This window comes from Achroia grisella, unplaced genomic scaffold, assembly GCF_030625045.1.
Source record: "Achroia grisella isolate CSIRO2021 unplaced genomic scaffold, CSIRO_AGI_Agris_v1 utg702, whole genome shotgun sequence".
In the NCBI taxonomy this organism is placed as follows: Eukaryota; Metazoa; Arthropoda; class Insecta; order Lepidoptera; family Pyralidae; genus Achroia; species Achroia grisella.
Genome location: NW_026712999.1, coordinates 2,126,319 through 2,148,892, shown reverse-complemented (window position 1 = coordinate 2,148,892; position 22,574 = coordinate 2,126,319). Strand labels below are relative to the sequence as shown.

Sequence of the window (22,574 nt, the reverse complement as noted above, 5' to 3'; positions counted from 1 at the left end):
TATTTTAAAAATTGACACCGCTACAACGAGACAAGAAGTTTAACATTTCTCTAGAAAGTTCGTTTGTTTTATAATAGAACAAAAATACTTACTTGTCCATTTCGTGTCCAAATGCAGATACGTAATTGAAATAGGGGGAATCGGTCAGCTCCTGTGTTCGATTATAGAAGAAATCCATCAATCCTTTCCATATTGTTATAACAAACGACTCTGTATAATGTAGCACTTTGAAGAACAACGGTTCTATGGACTTGAGGAGCTCGTGCCAATATTTGGCCAACCTCGTGGTCGCATTAACCCACGTCTCTTCCCAATACTCCAACAACTTCATATGTATATCTCGTACCAAATTGTCGTACTGTAATATGATCGCTTCCAATCTATTTGAGACCAACTCCATGAAATCAGCCTCTAGGACGTTATTCACAGAATCCAAGAAGTTAGTATAAGCCTGTCTTATTGTATCTACAACGTAAGTGAGACTTTGTTTGATAGATTGACTCGTGTTACCCATCATTCCCCACATATCATTAACAATTCCGGGTAAACTTTCCAAGTGATTCCTTATAGCCATTTCATCGAGCATGTAGTATGTGAATTCGACGATATCTTTGACGTAAAAATCATTGTTTCCATAAGATTCGTTTAAAAATACCTGGAAGTCATCCAAGTCATCTTTTATGACGTGTAAGTCATTTAGGTCATCTAAAAATTCGCGAACTCTCGGTTTAGCGTCTCCCCATATATTTCTCAACGCTAAATGAGCTTCCATGGGCATTTCTTTAATGATCGTCAACGTCTCGTTGAATTGGCCATATAAACCTTTCAAGGTATAAACAAATGTTGATCTGATCTCGCTAAAGATCTCCGGACGCCATAGAACGGAGCTAGTGAGTAAACGGGAGTGATTCAGGCGGATGTAAGATGCTAGATCTACAGTGGTGACGTCATCGAAGTCACGCCATACGTCCAATTTTGCTGAACGGGTGTCTTCTATACGGCCTATCAAATGGTAGGATATATCTGGAAGGAAAGTATATATTTATTAACAATTTCTATAAATCAAGCTTATGTAAAAGACTATAAGAGAGAGAGAGATGAAATTATGTTATATATGCACTATACACCACAGAAATGATTTAGAGAAGATGTAAACTTTTAATTTTTTATATAATGGTGGTACGTAAGTTGTTTTGGGTCTATAGGTGCGCACGATCTTTCCCGTTCTCTCTATGTACATTTACATCTATATTCTTGTGTAAAATCATATATACGCGTGACAGAACGTACGTATAAAGGTAGTTAATGCCTGGTACGGGTATATATTTTTTTCAATGGTTGATAACGGATTAGTGTGCTAACGCTTTACGCTGGCGGGGTACCAGTGGAGGATAATAAGATGAATACGAAGTCAGGTTAGTTAGACTTTCGTGTTACGTGTGGTGAGGAAGATAGGGATCGTTGGCAACGTGGACTAATAATCCCATTGCTAGCAATGTACTATATCTGACCTCCGCTTGGTTTCCTCTGGAAACCGTCGTGATAAATTCATGGTGAGTTTACCACGATGGGCTAACTGACCTGACCTCATACTCATCTTATCGTCCTATCTAGGCGGGTGCACCTTTCCATTATCAATCGTAAGACATGTACCGGTGTATCAGTGCCCTTGGAAAGTGCATCTTGGAAAAAGGTCAGCTCAAATTAAATTAGATTAAATAGATTTATTGGTGGCGGAGCGAGATCCCTCCGCTGCGTCTCGATTCGTTACGCGACTCTGCAGATACGGCCTTAATTATTGTTATTCGATTCGGAATACTGCTGGAAAGGCATGTAAGGTGTGGTAGGTACCGTCGGAGGAGTTGTAGTGCGCGACGAGCTCTCGTTGGAGCAGCGAGAGCGTGGCGAGCCCGGAGTCGGGCCCGGCGGGGCGCTCGGCCGCCAGCGCGGCGCGGTACACCGGGTAGGCCAGCTCCCACGTGCCGTTCGCCTTGTAGAAGTACGTCTCGTTGGCGCGCTGCACACATTACATATTATACTATTAGACCCCTGCCCTAACTGGACGTTGACGGGTGTAAACATTTTTACGTGTCAGTTATCGACCGCCGATTTGAAAATTATTAAAGTACCGTTATACTTCAAGACAAATAAAGCAGTAATTAATTAGTAGAAGCTTATTTTGCAGGAGCTACTAAAACACATTGGTGTTACGTGAAAGACTTCCTTACCGGGAGTATTCATAATCTACAATAAGTATTAATACTGCTATTAAAAATAGGGGTTGATAGTACAAGAGTGAAATTTTTGAGTTGTTTGTATTGGTTAGAACTTTTAATGCCGAATCATTAAAAATATTAAAATAAAAAAGATTGTCGAAAAAATGAAAAAATAAATTTTGGAACACACTTAAGAGGTATAAAATTAAATGAGAATAACATGGTATACTCAGTCTACAACAATAATTATCGCAATGTACTGTAACCATTTATCTTGTAAACCGTAAACTTGTTTGATACTCCAAATGATACAGCTTCTTGAAGTAGTTAAATTTAATTCTGTATTCAGATTAGACATAGCAAGGATTCTCAAATATGATTCTTGACATTTAATTCTGAAATTATAGTTTGAGAATCATATGTGCAATTAATGCATAGTTATACCTTAATCCATTGTAATAAAAAAACATACACTTACCTCCCAATTAATAGCGTTCTTGTTCAAATCTACCAACAATCTATTTTTCCGCATTTTCTCAAAGAAGAGCGACTTCTGGAACCTGTAGTAGTTGTTGAAGAGATACCATTTGCTATGTATGTTGACGTCACTCTTCATATCCAAGTCCAAGTTAGTGGATGGATGAGTACACTTGAGTGCAAATTTATAGTCTCTGATAGGACCGATAGAGTTGTCCGTGAGTATAGATTTGAAATTTAAATATTCCTTCTCGTAGTCAGAATACTGCAGTTCGAATGATATGTTTGACATGACAGTCGGTGTGCTCATGTAATCACCTTTTAAGGTTACATCCTGTGGGTAGATTAAGTAATAGATTAATCATACATAACGACTAACCGTATTTGTATACTTCCGAGAGTTGTGGCTTAGTAGTTAATACTTCAACTTATACCGAAAGGTCGAATTCAGGTAAAATATACAAGTTTACCTGAAGGCTATACACATACCTTACTAAAAGACGGATGCGAGAGGGAGAGATCTACATTATGTAGACTTCCCCCCGAGAAGGGCGGGTTCTGCCAGCGTCCCTTGATGAGCGCGGACTTGTTCTCCTGCTTCACGTCCCAGCTGAGCTCCGCGCGTCCATCCAACAGAGTATCCTGCAGACTGTACACTGCGTCCAACTTGTAGGTACGCAACGGGTACCACACGTTCATGATAATTTTCTGAGACTCTGTCTCGACCTGTTATATAACAATTAAGTGTCGTAATTGGGCTGATAAAGGGATATAAATTCACGTGTAAATGAATGGGGAATGGGTAGTTTTTATAGTAACGAGGCAATAGTGGACGACGAAAAAGTGAACAAGAGGTCAGGTCAGTTAACCTACTGTAGTTAAAAGACCAGGATAGTTATCAGGGGGAACTGAGTGGAGGTCTACCTAATATAGTACATTGCTATCAATAGTGTCATTAGTTATGTGCTACTAACAATCCCTTTCCCCCAGATGGGAGGTGTATTGAGAACATATACTATAATTAAAAAAGATATTACCTGGGGGAAATATAATGATAAATATCGAATAAATGATCCCCGCACCTTCGACTGCATCAGCAGACTAAGTGCGCGAGTCATTTTTTTTTAATATAATTAAGCGGTACGTTTCTCATACATACAGAGCTCAGTATGTCTACTGTATGCTTACTTTATTTTACAGGCAAAATTTATGTCCTTGACTAATTGCATGTATTGCTGATTATATTATATAACTCACCGTAGTCATATTAGTGACGTGTATATGATAATTGAGCCACACATCATCCGCCCACTTCACTTTGCTGCCTTGTTTCAGTTCCTTATCAGCCGACTCATATTCGTTCTCGAATGTCCAGGTTCTGTTCCCATGCATTGCCGTCAGTTTCAAATTCTTCCCAACGTCGTACGTGAACACATCGAATTTGCAGGTTACGTTCAATTTCGTAGCATTCTTTAGGTGAAATACTGTCGCTTGTTTTACATCCTAAGAAAAAATATATAACATTATTATTCATATAGCTTAATTACTCAAGATACTCGAGCACATCATAACTTGTTTAGATATTTATATATATACATACATTTTTAGGTACACCTACTAAAACTCAAAAAACAGTTAGACTGAATTTGTTTTATTTTGTTTTGATCATCACAATAAAAACAAGTCACTAAATCTTTATCGTCCAGGTAAACACAAAATAATAATTCGAATTTATGGAAATGGGTACTTCGGTGTAACAAATGTAAAAGATTGTCTATGATACGAAATTCAAAAGTATCTCAAGAAATATAACTGCATGCAATTAGATCTTTAGTTCGTCTTTGATCTGTCAGAAACAAAATAAATAAAAAAAATGCTTACAGTATTCCCAGTGTCGTCAAATTCATGGATATATTTTACTCCCATTGGTGTGTGTTCATTCTCTACTTCTATATTTGTTGTCGATAAATTCAAGTTCCTCTCACTCTTACTGAGTATCTGATCAAACGATACTTTCACAAATCGCTCCCGATCGAGATCCACTGTTGCATTTCCATTGCTCGTTTTCTCATCTTGTATATAATAATATTCCGTGTTAACAAGATGTTGGGTTTTCAATGGTAGCGAAAGTGATATTTCACCCGTTTGTGTGAAGCCATTTTCTTGATTTGTATGTACATGGCTGGCGTTTACAGAAGCTGTTTTGTTCGTCCAGAACAATTCCACTTTATTGTCCGAATGATCTTCTAGATTATTTATCTGTAAATATTTACAGTAAATAAAGTTATATTTTCATGTTAAGAGTATGGAATGGGTCAGGCCTTTTGATTTATTACTCTATATATATGGAAGAATTGTGTTTCTGCCGGAGCTAATGGTATGCTCTGGTGAGGTATCAGTAAAGGATGATATAAAGTTGATATTAGCCCACTGGCTGATTGTCTAGCAATATTTAAATTCATGCACAACAAAATAACAACTACGAATTTTTACTCTATTGCCTCTAAATCTGAGATTTCATTCATAAGCGAATAAACACGAAATTAATTGGCGTTTCATATATCACCCTCCAGCAATGGTATTTCCGAACGAATACCATAGTGAAACCTAGAGCTTATTCCTATACCGCAATTCCCTTGGAGTTGCAAGTGTGCAACTCGGTTGTCCTCTGTACTATAAAAAATATACAAGTACTTACATTGAAAATTGACTTAAGCCAGGGCAGCCTCTGGAAGGGTGTAGACACATTAAAGTGTCCGTCTGTATGTTTCATACCACCGTAACGTAGGTCCAGTTCGCCGATTCTATTCCGCCCTGGACGATGTGTGTGCCCCCTTGAAAGAATGGTTGATAAATCAGATAACTATACTAGTATATGATGTAGTATACACTTGGTCAATCTATGAACATGTGTATTAAAATTATGCAAAAATATATATGCATTTTAAAGACAAAGTAGATAATATAAACTACTGGAGAGGAAATAAATTCAAATTCTCTATTGTGTATGCCTATAACTATATATGAAAAAAGGGTTTTAATAGGGTTGAAAAGGAGGATGAAAGTTTGTATGGAAGTATTGTCATTTTTAAACCAAGAAGCCTGAAACCTATTTTTTAGGCTATTGATTAAATATAAGTAAATATGCCATTAAAAGTTTTTAAAAATGGAGTAAAAGAAAATATGGGATAAATAGGAGATGAAAATTTACATGGATTTATATTTATATTCAATATAAATCCATGTAATGAAAAAATGACGATTCTTTTTTCGGTTAGATTATAGACTATTTTTTCCTTACTTAGTGAAGGCCACGCGGACGAAGTCGCGGGCACTGTTAGTTTCAGTTATATGTAAATTTGTCTTAAGTAAAGTAAACATACTTGACAATTTGGTAGCCATGAATCAGATCCTTCTGATAGCTTCCTGTCAATTTGAAGGTGTCATCTGTTTCGTATACTGGCGTTTTCAGTGTGTAGTCTATGAAATGTGACCCTTTGTCGTCCCATTGGTATAGGAGTAGATTGTCCACGCTCTTGTATTGAGAGTTTTGTGTCCAGGTTACTGTTGAGTTCGTGTCGAAGCTCGTAGGTAGCATTAGTACCTGGATAAAATGATAAAATAATAATATCCGTGGACATGTCACAAAGCCATTTAGTCCCAGCCTAAACAGTGTTTGTGTCGGGTACTAGTTCAAATAAGTAAGTAAGTACTTCAAATTATATTAAAATTTTAGGTTTTATCTAATTTCAATGTTTCACATAAAATTCGAGGTTATGTGAAAAAAGTCTTAATACAAATGTTGTAAATATTTTCATTACCTACTACTTTGCCATTTAACTTTTTTCAGCTCTGGTGAATTCTTACCATTCCTTTGATAGCGTTTACGATCTTGGTGACGTCAGTCTTATAGACAGCATCGAGTGTCCGCAGTGGTTTGTCTTCAGAGCCGAGGTCTCCGTCCACTCGTAGAGTATGCACGTCGACGTTAGGGCGCGGCAGGATCGCGTTGATGATCAGACTCACGCGCTTGTTCATTACGTAACCGAATGATGCGTTTGCGCCGATCCTACAATACATAAGTTATGTACATTGAATTTTGCCTCAATATTAGAGAATATAATTTAGTAGAGAATAAACACTTTTAAATTAAGCATATTTTAAACATCTCCAGTTGACTTATAAAATTCGTGAATTGTTAAATATGATTTTTATAGCAATTATCCCATTTTTATAATAACTAAAGAATGCGTAGTAAAGCTTAGACTGCATACTTACAGCCAGACACGGTCGAGGTCCATTCTGAAGCCAGCGTCTGTTTTATCGAGACCATCGCGCGTGCTGTTGCCGAAGTAGATATCCAAGTCCACACTGCGATTCGTTTGACGCACTTGCTGGTGACCTATCGACTACAAAATAAGGTTAATTTTTAAATTGGCTATTTAGCGACACTATATTCGGCATGCATTATAAAATTCCATTTAATATTTGAAGTATAAAAGTCCATTTAATAATTTAAAAAAATGTTCATTTGGGCGTGTCATTTATATTGTAAATGGGATAACAGACGGACGGACAAAGAGTGTAAATAAGAGTTTTTTTTTAATATAGCTTGGTACATAAATCACTTACCCACGACATGTAGGTACAAATTTACGCATAAAGTCTCAATATGTGGAGTGTGTACCCTATAGAGTACACCCTATCCTATAGTTACCATTAAGTACTTTTTCAGTTCGGAATTTTATAAACAAGATCATTTAATACGTACCTTTATGAAGAGATCTCCTATTAAGAAGCTCCATTTGAGATCTCCGTCTCCCTTCATATCTGGTAATTTGTAGTTCGCTAGGAGATAGCCGGTCTTTGGGCCGAATCTAAATATAAGCTCGGTTATTAGGAATAGTGACTATTGAGCTGAGTAATCTGTTAGAGATAAAAAGGCAGTTTTCTAATTTACCCCTATTTTCTTAAAAATCCCAAGCATGTCATAAACCCATAAACTTTTTATAGTTATTGAAAAGTGATGGTCTAACCTCATCATTAATTTTTAATATTTGAAAGACAGTGACAAAACAATGTGAGCTAAAATAAGTTTGTAGTAGGTTTTAATTTTTATGAATAAGGGGATTTTGTTTCATGACAATTATTGTGCCAATGTAAATGAATGTTTGAATACAAGTAAGTATTCGTTTTTTTGGCTACTCTGTATTAGAGCAGATAGACATAAAAGATAAATAATATTTATTTATTTACATCATACCAAGTGAGCTTTTATTACTACTAATAAATAGTAAAAATATTAATAAATATAAATAAATTATATCAGATCCCATCTTTGCTCACATATTTTACAACAAATTTATATTTTATGATTATATTATAAGTGTATTAAAGAGTATAATCATAGATTTAATAATAATATTTCAGAGTTGAAATTTCACATAACAACGTTTACAAACTACTAATACGACTTCTTTACACAACATACAAAGATATTTTTATTACCTTATCTTTTAATTTCATTCTTAAATAAATATTTAGGAAATGGGGGCATAACGGAATGTGAAGAATATAAGATATTCGAGTTGTCAGTCTGTGGAAGACACTAAAGGTAAGAAAGTGTATACTGACAGGAAGTCGAGGTCGGTGTGGAAGTACTTGAGACGCGGCAGCGGCGTGGCGGCCTGCACCCGCACCGTGCGCCGCAGCCCCCGCAGCGCCTCCACGCGGGACTTCACGCTCACCTCGCCGCCAGGCAGCTGCGGCGACTCCACCTGCACACGACGGCACCTTCATCATCACCACGCTTTATAGCCGACTATCTGCTTTTTACCACGACACATTCCCGCGCGATTTAGCAGATTTCATCACCCTCACCATCCCCACTCATAATAGACAATAGCTGCCTTTACACGACACGTTCACGCGCGATTCAGCAGATTTAGCAAGTAGCCAGCGCGTGCAATCTTGAGGGATTGGATTTAACTATTTGTTTCGTTCAGTCTTTCGTGCGTGTTTGCGTGTAAAATTTATGTTATTAAATTTTCTTTTAAAATTATACTCATCAGATTTTAAATCGAATCAAATCAAATTTATTTGTGTATTTAAATACAACGTGTTTTACAAAGACACGTTTAAAATTTATAAATTATCAATAACTTTAAAATATTTCTATTCCGTAGTCAGATGTGCGCCATTATATAATGATAATTTATATTAAAAAAAGGGATAAAGCACACAATATCGAAGAACGCAGGAAGGAACGAGATAGCGGCGCGCGCATTATTTGCTTCCTGAAAGCCTATTCGCGTGTGAAAATGCGTACGTATAAGCTGCCTAGTTTATTGCTTTTAATCATAATTGAACATTTTTATTTTTCTTTGTCTATTCATATTGTAAGCATTTAAAATTAAAACAGTTATAAAAGATTTTGATGAAAATTTGGTAAAACTATATATATGTAGATCATTTATACCGGCTTCAGCTTTGTATCTTTCAACATATAGAGATATATAACGTTTAAAAAGTAACTAATATGGAAATGAAATGGATTGTAATATAAAAAAAACTAACTTTAAAGTTAATATCAGTGAAGTTGGTTTCCATTTCAGCTTTAGCGCGCACGGTGGCTTGTACGGCGCCGGACAGCTGTGCGGTTATTCCGTATACGGTCGTGCTGGATTCGAATTTCATACGGGCGTTTATTACTTCGCCTTGGTCCTTAGGCACTAGAGTTACAACCATCTGTAAAAGAAAATTTGAAGAAATTAGATACAACCAGCTAGGATTTTGTCTCTTTTCGTTATTGCATACATAATGTCATATTCAATAATTGTGTTATTCATGAAGGTTGACGATTAAGTCTGTTACATACAAGTATTTTGGTAATGGTTATAGGCGGTTGTTAGTGAAAGTATTGGTATTTATTATGATTTCCAGTCATTCTTTATAAACTTTTATATATCATTAGTTCTGTTTCCCTAATCTGCTCGATATATTGTCTTAGCATTTTCCTCTACTCTTTTCATTCAATAATAACCTTAATAAGTACATCATTCCGTGACAAGTGTTCTTATTTATTCGATCTCTTCAAACCAGTATAGAACATATTAACTTTTAAATCCATTCAGTATTAACTATTAGATAGCAAAATGAAACAACAATACTTAGTAAAGAATTAAAGGCAATAAACATAAAGAATATGTTACTCACTTCCAGAGGATCTCGTTTTGTTACGTTTCCAGAGATGGCGTATTCAGTGCCGTCAGTCACCAGCGAACCTCGAATGTTTTCTGCCTCGAATTCACCGACTAGTTTCATAACCCTGTGAATACAAGTCCAAAATCTTGTTCATAATCAGATATTGTATAAAGTAGTCTACGTACCCACAAAGGGAACTTTACACCTTATTTTCGCCTACTTTAGTCTTCTAGCAGTTTGCTTTGTTCCGTTTTCGGTTAAAGAGGATGTTGACATAAGGGAGTAAAATTGACAAAAGGACAAGAGGCATAAAAGTTTAGTGGAATGGCAACGCAAGAGCGATAGTTCGGGCGTCAAATGATAATGTGACGTTCGTTGTGTTCATGTATATTTATCACTTACCATCAGGCGAGCCGTAAGCGAATGAAATGTCATTAGTGGACATTTAGGGGACATTTATAGTGACTAATTTAAGCCGGACATGGTTTTACTGGAGTGATTAGTCTAAATAAGGCAGATCGTATCCGAGTAACGGGTCTAAGGCTCGGGTCTCACCGAGTGAGAGATCTAATTAGAGGGAGTGACCGACCTGAACCCGTCGTCCGGGCTAGTGAGTGCGAGCGAGACGGTAGAGGGCCGCCGGTCGGTCCGCACGGAGTAGTAGGTGTCTGCGGCGGCGAAGTAAGTAGAGGGAGAGACCGACCTGAACCCGTCGTGCGGGCTGGTGAGTGCGAGCGAGACGGCGGAGGGCCGCTGGTCGGCCCGCACGGAGTAGTAGGCGTCTGCGGCGGCGAAGTAAGTAGAGGGAGAGACCGACCTGAACCCGTCGTGCGGGCTGGTGAGTGCGAGCGAGACGGCGGAGGGCCGCTGGTCGGCCCGCACGGAGTAGTAGGCGTCTGCGGCGGCGAAGTAAGTAGAGGGAGAGACCGACCTGAACCCGTCGTGCGGGCTGGTGAGTGCGAGCGAGACGGCGGAGGGCCGCTGGTCGGCCCGCACGGAGTAGTAGGCGTCTGCGGCGGCGAAGTAAGTAGAGGGAGAGACCGACCTGAACCCGTCGTGCGGGCTGGTGAGTGCGAGCGAGACGGCGGAGGGCCGCTGGTCGGCCCGCACGGAGTAGTAGGTGTCTGCGGCGGCGAAGTCTGCCGCCAGCGTGCGGTGTCCGGCCTCGTGTCCGTACTCGACGGCCAGCGTGGCGGCCGGCAGCAGCCCCGCTAGCGCGCCGCGCGACTTCACGCGCACCGTCCGCGCCGGCGGCGGCCGCCACGACACGTCCGCGAACAGCTGCGCGCACACCTTATGTACTACGGGATCCGTGTCAGTGGGAATAATGGCTACGTTGCTACTAAAATAATGTTCATTTCCACTGCGCGCACACGCTATGTACTAAGGGGTCGCTGCCAGTGGGGACTACGGCTATGTTATGGCTATGTTAATATCCATGTAATGCATAATTTCACTGCGTCCACATGCTCTGTACTACGAAGTCATTAGCGTAGCCATTACTACGTAGGTATAAAATAAAAATAACCGTTTTTATAAGAACATTTGCTGAAACAAATGTTACTAGAGTACTTACATAGTTATCCTGGTCGCCCTGATGCACATGTATACCGCCACCGACAGAGTTCTCACTCTCGCCGAAGTCCTTACGGAACTCCATCTTGATGAAGTAGTCGTCCAGGTATGGAGAAGTTAGATTCAAGCTGCCTGACGTCTCCACGAAAGGATCATCCAACTAGACATTAATCATACACGTAGTATTATTAATTAATAATATAAACGCGAAAGTTTGTGAATATGGATGTTTGTTACTCTTTCACGCAAAAACTACTGAACGGATTTTGATGAAACTTTATAGTAATATAGCATATATATCAGAATAACATATAGACTATAAATTTCAAGCGGGTGAAACCGTGGCCACAGCTAGTATACTATAATATATATTGACAGCCTCGGTAGTCTAGCAGTTTAGCATACCGCTTTACTTCCGATGGTCACGAAATTAAGGAATCAATCAAAAGGTACAAAGATTTGTATTCATGGGTATAATTGTTTGTATCGTTCTCGATATTCTCTAACTATATTATACACTTACAAAAAAAGTATCAAGTATTTATATCAGCTCTGCTTACCTTGAAACTAGATGGCGCTGTGTGAATTGTTCAGAGATATTATTATTGCTGTCATTCATATTCATAAATAAGATAAAGGCCAGCACGATATCATATGATGCCCGTAGTAAGTCTCATGTATTGCCATACCGAAGAAATAAGATTTTATGCAATTTTACTGCCAAATATAAACCGGAATGTAGTAAAACCGATATGCTCATGTAGGCGAATTTGAACAAAGTCAAATCTCTGTAAATAAATTACTCACCTCGAGTCTTGCAATAGCGGTCACGACAAACGAAGGCATGGCAATATCGGCTGACATCTTCCAAAGTGCATCTTCGAGTCGAGCCGATACTTTAGCGTCCAATTCAGGCAGTACGGCCAAAGGCGTTACTATATCAACTGAGGCCAAGTAGGATTGGTAGGTGTCGTCCTCACCACACTCGTATTCGTAAAATAATTTGTATGATATCTGGAATATACACATGAAATTTAATGTATTATAAGTAATTGTATTGTAGAAAAGAAATTAATGAGTTAAGCGTGATTGGATGGTCAACAAAGACAATTTTCCGAAAAACAAAAAGTCCTTTGTAGCTTACAGAATAAAATAGAATAGAATAGAAAATTTATTCAAATAAACTTAATTTAAGCACTTTTGAATAATCAACAAATTATTGTATGTGATATATATTGTATATAATATATTTCAAAGAACGCTGAGTGACGACTCTGTAAGTATTCTAGAGTTGATGGATATTAGTGGCTGCATACCTACGTTCAATAAACCATAAATAGCATGACGATAATAATAAAGAAGCTAAAGAAACAGGTAAAATTAAAAGTCATAAAGTTACGTTTCATTTACATTACTTTACAAGTATTTTATGTCGCTTAATATTTCCAGTAAGAATTATATTTATATATGACAATCAAAAGATATTTCACATTTTACACATCTATACATATTATAGAACAGAATCTCCCTGTCTATCTGTATGCGTGCGATAATCTCAAAAGTGAACGCATTCTTAGGCAGTTTTCATACATCTCACTTCATATATTTAGGTGTAGAATTCGTTAAGGTTTTATGTACATTTGAAGAAAAAATCGGATCTTATATAAATATAAAGTATGCATACCTCGTGCCAATAAGTCCCGTTGTACAATAGAGCCATACAGGAGACGTTGATTTTCTCGCCTATAGTTATGTCGACAGTGTATACCGATTTCAATTCCTTTATCGCTTGGAACGGCGTCTCTAAGTGCAGCGTGTTCCTCATTACCGTAAATGTCTGTTGATGTTTAAACAAATGTAATGTCCAATTTATTTTTTACTAAATAACGTAAGATAGGAATGGTAAAGATCCTTGTCGTTTAATATTTCTGCATAAATATACCTTTTCAGTTTTTAGGCAGTAGAATGGAATACCTCATCGTTTTCGCAGTTAGTTTTTTTTTTAATTATAATCTGTGACCTTAGTGGGAAGATTGTGATATGTTTATACTTACTTCTAGGACGAACTCGTCAGTAAGAACTATAGCTTGTCCTTCAGGCAAATACAGAGTAGCGTTCGCCTTCATTATATCTTCTTCATCGGGGCCCACAAACTAAAAAAAATTAACAAGTCGTTCAAAATAAATAGTACATAATATAATTTTCATTTTCCTCATATTCATCCTCTGAAATTACCACCATCTTACTTCACATGGTCGCGGGTTTAATTCCTCGCATTGCTTGTAGATATTTGTAATCATAAGTTTGATTGTATTGGTCTGTGTGTTTCTTATGTATATTATGTATTTAAAAAAAAAATCCGTTGTCAGTACCACTAAAACAAGCTCTGCTTAGCTCGAGACTAGATAGCATTGTGTAAATTGTCTCAGGTTACTACTATTATGATTAGTCATTCTAACGGATCATTCTAGAAATTCTTACCTTCATGAGATGTGCGTGGAATGTAACGGTAGGGTAGTATATAGTGTCGACGGTAACTCTGGCAGTCGTATCAAAGTCCTCCAGCAGCGTGTCGGTGTTCTTCATGCCATTTTTGAACTTATCCTGAACCACTTCTATTACACCCTTGCCTTTATCGACTAGTAGTATCGCAATGCCGAACTGTAAAATCATATGATAATTATTAAATATTTGTTTTTTAACCCTGAATAAAATATGATGCACAAGGCTTCTTTTTGACATCGCACCGCTCGTCATTGATTCCCTGTCAATGGCGAGCGGTGATTCATCCTCACACGCTGGAACTCAAGTGGTCCCGGACAGTGCGGTTTCAGAGAAGCTCCTCCCAAACTTATCAGCTGTTTATGAGTTACATACGTTTTTTTTTTAATTAAAAATTCCTTTATAGGTGAATTCTGATTTTGTTAAAGGAACTTTGTATTTTTACGCGATTCCAATTCCGAATCGATTTGTTGTCGAAAGAGACTCTTAAATTAGTTAGTAAGAGAAAATTGGTGTGTATTAACACGCTAATTTTGAGAAGATAATCTTTGTAATTATGTAACAAAATCTTAAATATTTTTTTCCTGTTACCTACCTTATGTTTAGACAGTCGCAACGACAGTTCAGTATCTAAACCATTTCCATATACATTCTTAAGTACTAGACCATTTTCTTCAAAGCCTTCCAGTGGTGAATATAATTTGTATACATAAACAAAGTTAATAGGTGAATGGTACTGCCATATGCCTGTGAAGCCAAAGTCCATTTTGTCCCAGCCCACTCTAAAGTCGAGCTGTGGGAAATATTAGGAACACGTTTACATACTATATTAACATTTTATAATACTTATTCATTAGATCCTCATGGCTAAATTACCAGTAAGTGCTACTGGTAATTTAGTCAAATTAAGGAAATGTTTTTTTTTAATTAAAAAGAACTGCTTCTTACTTATTGCTTCACAAAGTCACAATAAAGAACAATTTCAATTATATATTACTTTCTTAACTATATTAAAATAGTGTATTAAGTATCATTACAAGGCTGGGTTTTTCTTCGTAAGAATAGGGTTCTATTATTACGAAGGCCGTCAAACGGTTAGGTACAGAGTTTTATTTTTACATTAACTTACTTTTCTTGTCTTGTTCTTGTGTTGATGAGCGGGTAGCGTATGTGAGTATTTTCAAGAAATTACAAGTTTTCTATATAATGAGACTAAAGCATATTACTGCACAGAACACACATTGAAGAAAACAAAGCATTCATCTCATCGATACCATAGATACATTGAACATTATGTGTGTAATTAGTACGTACCTCGTCAGGACCTCGTTTGGCTGTTACAATGGCTCGGTTGAGGTACTGTATAGGGAGCGCTACATGTCCGAAGATGTGGAAGTCTTGCAACGTGTTCAACTTCAAAAGAGTTTCAAAACCTGATGACATGAATCATTACTTAATTTAAAAGAAACATAATCCAAAACTTCCATACGAATTGTATATTTGGCATAAAGAAAAACATAGTGCAGTAACTGTAAATTTGACATGGTAACTGAATGATTATATGGAACAAAACAGTATGTTTTTTGTATATATCTACTGGTATTACTCTTATAGATTCAATACATACCAGTAGTAGAGTTGGGTGTGACTACCATTGCCACAAGATGGCGGTCGGCTTCTACGAACCCGATCCTTGCCGTCATCTGCGACACATCAGTAACGGGACTCGTCACGTTCACCACCAGCATGCAGTTGGTGATGCGGCGCATGCGTCCTGCGGGAAGAAGGGGAGAATACAAGGATACAATAAGTAAGATTGTAAGTTCTTTCCAACTGACTTCTAAAAAGAGCTGAATAAAAATTTGCCAAGTTGCATCGATCACTCAGTGATTTTATTTATTAGATAGAAAACGAAACCTGAAAAGAAACGACGAGGATATTCTCTTGTATGAGGTGTATTTCAAGGGTCTAATCTTGGTACCTTTTATTTGTACTTTATATTAATAATCTTCTTGCAATGCAGGATATATACGATATATTGCTTGCAGATAATTTATTTGAAATTCTAATAGTCACTTATGGAGTAATTGCATTTGTAACTACAGATTATGACGATGTAAATAGTGCGTTGCTGTTTACCCCCTAATAATCTAACTATGAATGCAGATATCTAAATCTGTTTATATTTTCATTATGATCTATTATAAAGAACAGCAGTTAAGATTCACCTTAGCGCTCACATGAACTGACCAGTATGCATACATACTATTATGTTTGTGTTCCTTCAGCATAAGTAAAGAGACCTTTTTGCGATACATGTCTAATAATAGGCTAACTCACCTATATACAACAAAGTAAGAAACAAAATAAAATAACAATCAGTTTAATATTTTCATTTTTTTACAATAGCTCCATCCATATCCATAATTGGAGGTTTTATGTAATCGTCCAAATACATACCATCAACATAAATTTTGAGCACTTTTTCTTCTAAATCTAAATATGTGATGCCTTTTATATCTCGTTTGTTGCCTAATAGGAACTCTGTCATGAGATATCCTTTGGTGTAGCCCTGAAAATAATTTAATTAGAAAAATAAACTTAAATAAAATATTTTGCTCGAGACATTAAAATGCATAAGAATTTTATGATGACAAGCATATTACTACTCTACTATATCTTGTTACTATAAGGTCTGCATTTAAATCAACAGTAGGTATTGTATGTTTACAGAAGAATAAAGAAAAAGAAAATTCTTGTTATTCTCAAAAATTAATTAAAACGAACATAATTGTAAATACTGCACAATAGTGGGTTTTATATGCAATATATAAGTTTATTCTTTATATTATACGTATTACTTCAAAATGAATAAATAAGAATATAATTTATATAAGCTTAAAGAAAACTTTACGGTATTCATATTTCTAGTTGAAATTGAGACGAGAGTTTCATGCTGGCTGGCTGGCTTAGTTGTCTCAATAAAAATTTAATATTTTTTTTTTAAATAATATTCATTTACTTACCGTGAATGGGGTCAGTAATGTAACTCTGCCTGTGATATTAGTTTGTGTATTAGCCCTATTCAGTAGCCATGATGAATTTATCATAAGCAGACCTTCCTCATTATACTGTAACAATTACAGGGAATAGTCAACAATTAATAGTCAATTTACAGGGAACATCTGTGTTCAATTTTTTTTTTTTAATAATTTGAATAGAATAGAAACTAACCGCCGATGGTAAGCGGTAACAATCGCCAATATACATGAATAGATAGTACTATGGATATCATATATTACGTTGTTTCACCCGTGTGGTATCACGGAACATATGTTGCCATTTTAGAGAACTGTCATGCCTGTTAGCCTGTTATATCATTTTTTAATCTGCACCCAAAACACTCTCTACCAAGTAATCAGCTTGGTATCTAAAATAAATAAGACTGAGGTGCCAAAGACTTTTTTAATATGTAATAATAAAGTATATTTATATACTACATACTATGTTAGGTCTACTGAATCCTCTAGTATCTTTAGATTTCTCCTAGAAAGACTTTCACCTCACTTGACATTTTCTTTTATTTAATAATAATAAATGGTATCTCTTCATGAATCCGAGAGCGATTCTCAAGCGTAGATATCTTGGTGAACGCAACCCAAGACATACCCATATTTCGCTCAGTATATTAGAATTTAATGTGACAGAACGCGAGCATATAGCCGGCTTTTTAATGTATTATTATTTAAGTAAAGTCAAATACTAATATTGCATTTGTGGTTTTTAGAATGTGCAGAAGATAATAAAGTGATATAAAGTACAATTCATTTGTGAAAAAAGTCAAATTAACTTACTTGAAAACTGAGAAGGGTATCTGCACTCTTTTTCCATACAACTCGATGTCTCGCTATGGCGGCGGCTCGCGGCAAAGTCGGTATAGTCGAATTCACGATTGCATTTATTTCGCCGTAGAATTCGTTCGACTTGAACAAGTAGTCGGCGAGTAGACTAAACGCGAGATAGTCTTCTTGCCAATTCATACTTCCATTTATTGCTTGTAAGTTATCTTGGTAGCGCCACCTACATTAATATGAAGATGTTTCAATGTGATTTTGAAACGCAACAAAAAATGTTCCCTTGTGAAAAATTGCCCTGTCATCAACATGCTTGCCCAGTATCATGATTTATAGAACCAACAATCAGATTATGCATTTTTGGTTCTTCACCCAACCCAATGAATATTACCAAAATGTGTAGAAATCAGTACAAACAGCCTAGATATGTTTAACTGTACAAAGCTAACCCACATGTATCAAGTTTTATACATTTTGCCGCGACATGTGTGTTTCGGTTTAAAAAGTCAAACTATACTGGCTGTTTTCTCTCTGATACACTAATATCGAAGTGGGATCCCTATTATTTTCGTGTATCAGATACGGCATAAAGGATATAAGATAGGATAAGGATATAAGATACGGCAGTGTAAAAGAGAACTTCCTAATCGGCAGTTCTATTTAGTCGTAATATAGAATACCAGTGGTAAAAACGTCTTTTAAGGTATAAGATAAACATAGCTTCAAGTAATTTAAAAATGTGTTTCAAACTAACATCTCATTAAATGAATAATGTAGAATTTCAAAGCATGTTTTATAGGCATACACAATGGTGAAACTATGGTCTAAATGTACGTTGAAAAGACTTAAAATATTCATAGAGCAAGATAAAACTCAAGTAGGCCCACTACGTACAATAAAAGTGAAGCCGCCAAACCATGCTCAAAACAAATAAATACCCGTTTAGCAGATATTAGCGACCAGATTCATGCTCATATTCACAAGCAATATACAATCATGTATTTTTAATACAAACGTGTTGCCAGAGTAAAGTTTTTGAAATTACCTCATATCGCTAAAAATAAATATTAATTCATTAAAAATATGAAGAATAAAAACATTAATTCAATTAAATATTTTAGATTTTTAAATCCAATTAATAAAATCAAAAAGTGGCAACACTTCCCTGACAAATTTTGAAACAATTGGCTTCACTCATATCGTAGGTACGTAGTGTTCCGTCTTGAGTGTTCTCTCGGTCCACGTGCACGAGCGGCGATTTTTCGAACTACTCTAACGCTGTCGGCCGAGGTAGGCCTTCACAGCAGCGGACGAGAAGCGAACGCGGGCATAGATAGGAGTGTCGCGTGCGGTACTGACATGAGGTTGAAGCCGGTGTCCTTCCAGCCGGGGAGCGGCGTGTCGAGGTGCGAGAGGAGGGCGTACACGGTGGGCCCGCCGTCCCGCGCCTCCGAGTACGCGCGCAGCCTCCACGCCGCCCGCGCGCCGCCGCCCCACCCCACGCTCGCACTCCACGCGCACTCCCAGTCTGCGGGCCACAACCTCACAATACCGGCCCGAAGCGAATCGTCACCGATGTGGACTGATGCCCATCGCTAGCGATGTACCGTGTCAGGATGATCCCCACGCGGTTCCCCCTGGAAACCGTCGTGATAAATTCCTGGTGAATTTACCACTATGGGCTAACTGACCTGACCTCGTGCTCATCCTATCATCCTTCACTGGTGCCCCGTCAGCTTAAACCTTTGCGCAGGCCGGTGAATCATATACCATTATCATTCGTTAAAATTACCTCACAATGCCACTCTTTTTTTAGAAGTGTAATTTCTATATAGATAGTTGAAGGGGTAAACGATATATCGCATTGTCCGTTGAAATTTCACTTCTACTATGTGTCCCCGCACGTATTCCTTTTTTTATCTTATGTGTTTCTTTTCTGTTATGTTTAATTTTTCATCAATAGATTTTATACTTCAGCGCGATTTGTTACGGTAAAAGTTTTAATTGATATTTTTTTTAGAGGGGATGACTACGTTACACGTTACGCTTAGGTAGGCGTAACGTAGCCATCATACTTCATATTTTTTTTATACTACGACATTGGTAAACAAGCATACAGTCCATCATAGCCAATGTCCACGGCACAACTCACGTAGAAAAAAAAATAAGCACAGGTATGTAAATGAGCTTGACCACTTTTTATTAACGGGTATCAAACATATCCTTACGTATATAATTATAAATCTTATTTTTCTTACCTTTTAATAGGAATTCGAATTCGCCATTGACAACTCTGCTGGGGTAGTAAAATGTAAACTGGCCGCCGTGGTGCCAGGTGCCTTTGTTGTCGAGCTGTACATCCACGGAAACTTTTTGCGATGGATCTCGGTTCGCATCCCAGTTGAATGCAGCGCTTAGACGTTTCTGCTTCGGTGTCTTCCATCTTTGGTAAGAAACGTGTACGTCGCGAAGTCTGTTAAAAATGTAAACCGATATTATATAGATTTGCCGCTACGGATCACAAATAGTTTTTCATGCCATAAGGGACTTAATGAAAATATAAATAGAGTCGGTTTTCAATAGTAATGTTATAGTGTTGATAATCTGGTTTAAAGGACCAAAACTATGTATAAATATAATGTGTATCCTAAAAATAGTCAATGATTAATGTTCGATATTAATGTTCGTAATATATATTTATTGGAGTATATAGTAACAATCACGATAGCAGATAATATACTGACTGTGCGTTGCAGTACCCAGTTTACTAATGGCTGCCATTAAACAACGATTCATAAGTTTATTGCTTTTATTAATAGTAAATAAATCAAGATATATTACGATTTCAATGTTGACAAAATCAATATGAGACTCAAAATAACATGATCAAAATAAGTTCAGATTTATGGATAATTTAAACAATCGATATAAAACATTTCATAGACTCTTCCTACAGCAGTAGAAGTCATACTCACTGATCAATATGTACGTCCATGTTAAGATTGGTATTGTTGTTGAGGTCGGCGTTAAGATTGAGACTGTACACTTTCCCGCTGACGTCCACCTCTGCGTATGTCGTGATGTTATGCTCCGATAGCAAAACGTACCGCACTAGTGAACGGTACAAATCTGCGTTATATTCCCCCTGTATACATAGACAGAGGTTATTTATAGTTTTAAAATATTAATCAAATCAAAATATATTTTTCAACACACTTGCTTGTGAAATACATCAAATTTCACCGGTTTTAGAGCACCTTATAAAACACGCGTGCGTTATAAACGGAAATATTGAAGTTATATTTTATAAGGGCACAATCTGCTATTATTTTATCAAATTTGTGATTTTTTTATTGTTGACTGTTAATCAATAAATACAATACGAATCTATGATTGCTGTATATTAATAGATAGATAGATAGAATATACTTTATTTGTAACACACAGTAAAGAAAAGGCATAATAAATAATGTATATAGTCTATAAATATGATACCTACCTCTAATATGAAAGTGACTTGTCGGTTATCTTGAGTGAATCGAGCATCAGCCGCAATGTCTTTGAACTGCGAGCTGGTGAGGAGCATCTTCAGCCGATGGGAAGCCATGTTTGTTTTGGACTGGTCTTGATACAGCGCGTCGACGTTGAAGTCTGTGCCCGTAAACCATACGCCTAACGCGTTCACCTGCACCGCACAAAAACGTAAAATTAGAGGCCGGATATTCAGAACATGCACAAGTTAAGGTATTGTTGTTATTGACTTCAAAATTGACAGAATTCTAAGAGTGTTACATAAGTATATATTCTAAATGTGGTAGAATAATTTGTCTTTTTTTTTCAATTAAATATAGTTTAAGTTTAGTTTTCTATTATTAACAAATTATTCTATTATTAATAATTATGTACGTCTAGTAAGAACAAATAGCTTGAAAGTCAGTCAATATGTCATTTTTTGGATTCCAAGAAAGAACTATTGAATTATTGTTTAATGAAATTTGACTGGAGGATAGATATCACTAAGCTAGCTATTATCTTAAAAAACAATTTGGAAAGGGGATGAAATGTTGTATATATATAATAACAGACATGACATGGATGACAACTTATCCGTCGACGAATAAATAAAATATATGTATTGTATAATGGACTTGCCTGGAATTCGTTGGCCTGCTTCTCGTGGACCTTGGCGTGGATGGTGCAGGGGTGGAGCGTGGGCAGTGTGACGTTCAGCTGTGCGTCTAGATACAGCTGAGTACCAGGCGGGTAGTACGCCTCGCCTGACACTATGATCTCACGTGACTTCGGGTTGAAGTTCAGCACGCACAGAACTGAGTATTTCGCGCCCGCCTGTGTGTATATAATATGTAACTTATACTGCAGTTATGAAGAAGATATTACATGGAAATTAGTGTAAGCTTGTTACACTTTTTTCTACATTATTGTTTATATTCGCTGATGATACACATTAAAGGAATTCATTTTGAGGAAATAGTTTTTGTTAAAAATTTCTTATATTTGTAGGGCTCCTTTTATGCCGGACGGTTGGTTGACGACAATTAATCTATACAGCCGTCTATGACAATGTTTTATATAAGAAACGATGGATTTCAAATCTTGAATAGCTTTATATACTGTTGAAATTATATGTAACAATACATATTTATAATTTCTTCGAAAAAATTCCAAAAATGGGGCTTGGTTTATATAGAATTCACAGGAGATGTTGTTAGCTGCGAAAAGCTCGCCT

General features: G+C 36.9%; 1 protein-coding gene across 1 annotated transcript in view; it reads right to left on the bottom strand.

Annotated features, from left to right (window-relative positions):
• Nucleotides 1–22,574, bottom strand: part of LOC131850072 (uncharacterized) — a 52,769-nt gene that overhangs the window by 9,654 nt on the left and 20,541 nt on the right. Inside the window, exons 25-55 of the mRNA XM_059200223.1 lie at nt 21,980–22,174; nt 21,327–21,512; nt 20,803–20,972; nt 20,086–20,300; nt 19,187–19,355; nt 17,828–18,053; nt 17,000–17,104; nt 16,434–16,545; nt 15,601–15,747; nt 15,288–15,406; nt 14,569–14,766; nt 13,953–14,132; nt 13,526–13,624; nt 13,156–13,308; nt 12,279–12,485; nt 11,473–11,631; nt 10,942–11,177; nt 9,909–10,020; nt 9,270–9,440; nt 8,328–8,470; nt 7,465–7,570; nt 6,972–7,102; nt 6,561–6,762; nt 6,077–6,297; nt 5,392–5,527; nt 4,575–4,952; nt 3,951–4,196; nt 3,183–3,419; nt 2,695–3,027; nt 1,852–2,017; nt 93–1,023 (exon numbers count right to left, since the gene is read on the bottom strand). Of these exons, the coding sequence (XP_059056206.1) occupies nt 93–1,023; nt 1,852–2,017; nt 2,695–3,027; nt 3,183–3,419; nt 3,951–4,196; nt 4,575–4,952; nt 5,392–5,527; nt 6,077–6,297; nt 6,561–6,762; nt 6,972–7,102; nt 7,465–7,570; nt 8,328–8,470; nt 9,270–9,440; nt 9,909–10,020; nt 10,942–11,177; nt 11,473–11,631; nt 12,279–12,485; nt 13,156–13,308; nt 13,526–13,624; nt 13,953–14,132; nt 14,569–14,766; nt 15,288–15,406; nt 15,601–15,747; nt 16,434–16,545; nt 17,000–17,104; nt 17,828–18,053; nt 19,187–19,355; nt 20,086–20,300; nt 20,803–20,972; nt 21,327–21,512; nt 21,980–22,174 (6,389 nt within the window). The remainder of the gene's footprint in view (nt 1–92; nt 1,024–1,851; nt 2,018–2,694; nt 3,028–3,182; nt 3,420–3,950; nt 4,197–4,574; nt 4,953–5,391; nt 5,528–6,076; nt 6,298–6,560; nt 6,763–6,971; nt 7,103–7,464; nt 7,571–8,327; nt 8,471–9,269; nt 9,441–9,908; nt 10,021–10,941; nt 11,178–11,472; nt 11,632–12,278; nt 12,486–13,155; nt 13,309–13,525; nt 13,625–13,952; nt 14,133–14,568; nt 14,767–15,287; nt 15,407–15,600; nt 15,748–16,433; nt 16,546–16,999; nt 17,105–17,827; nt 18,054–19,186; nt 19,356–20,085; nt 20,301–20,802; nt 20,973–21,326; nt 21,513–21,979; nt 22,175–22,574) is intronic.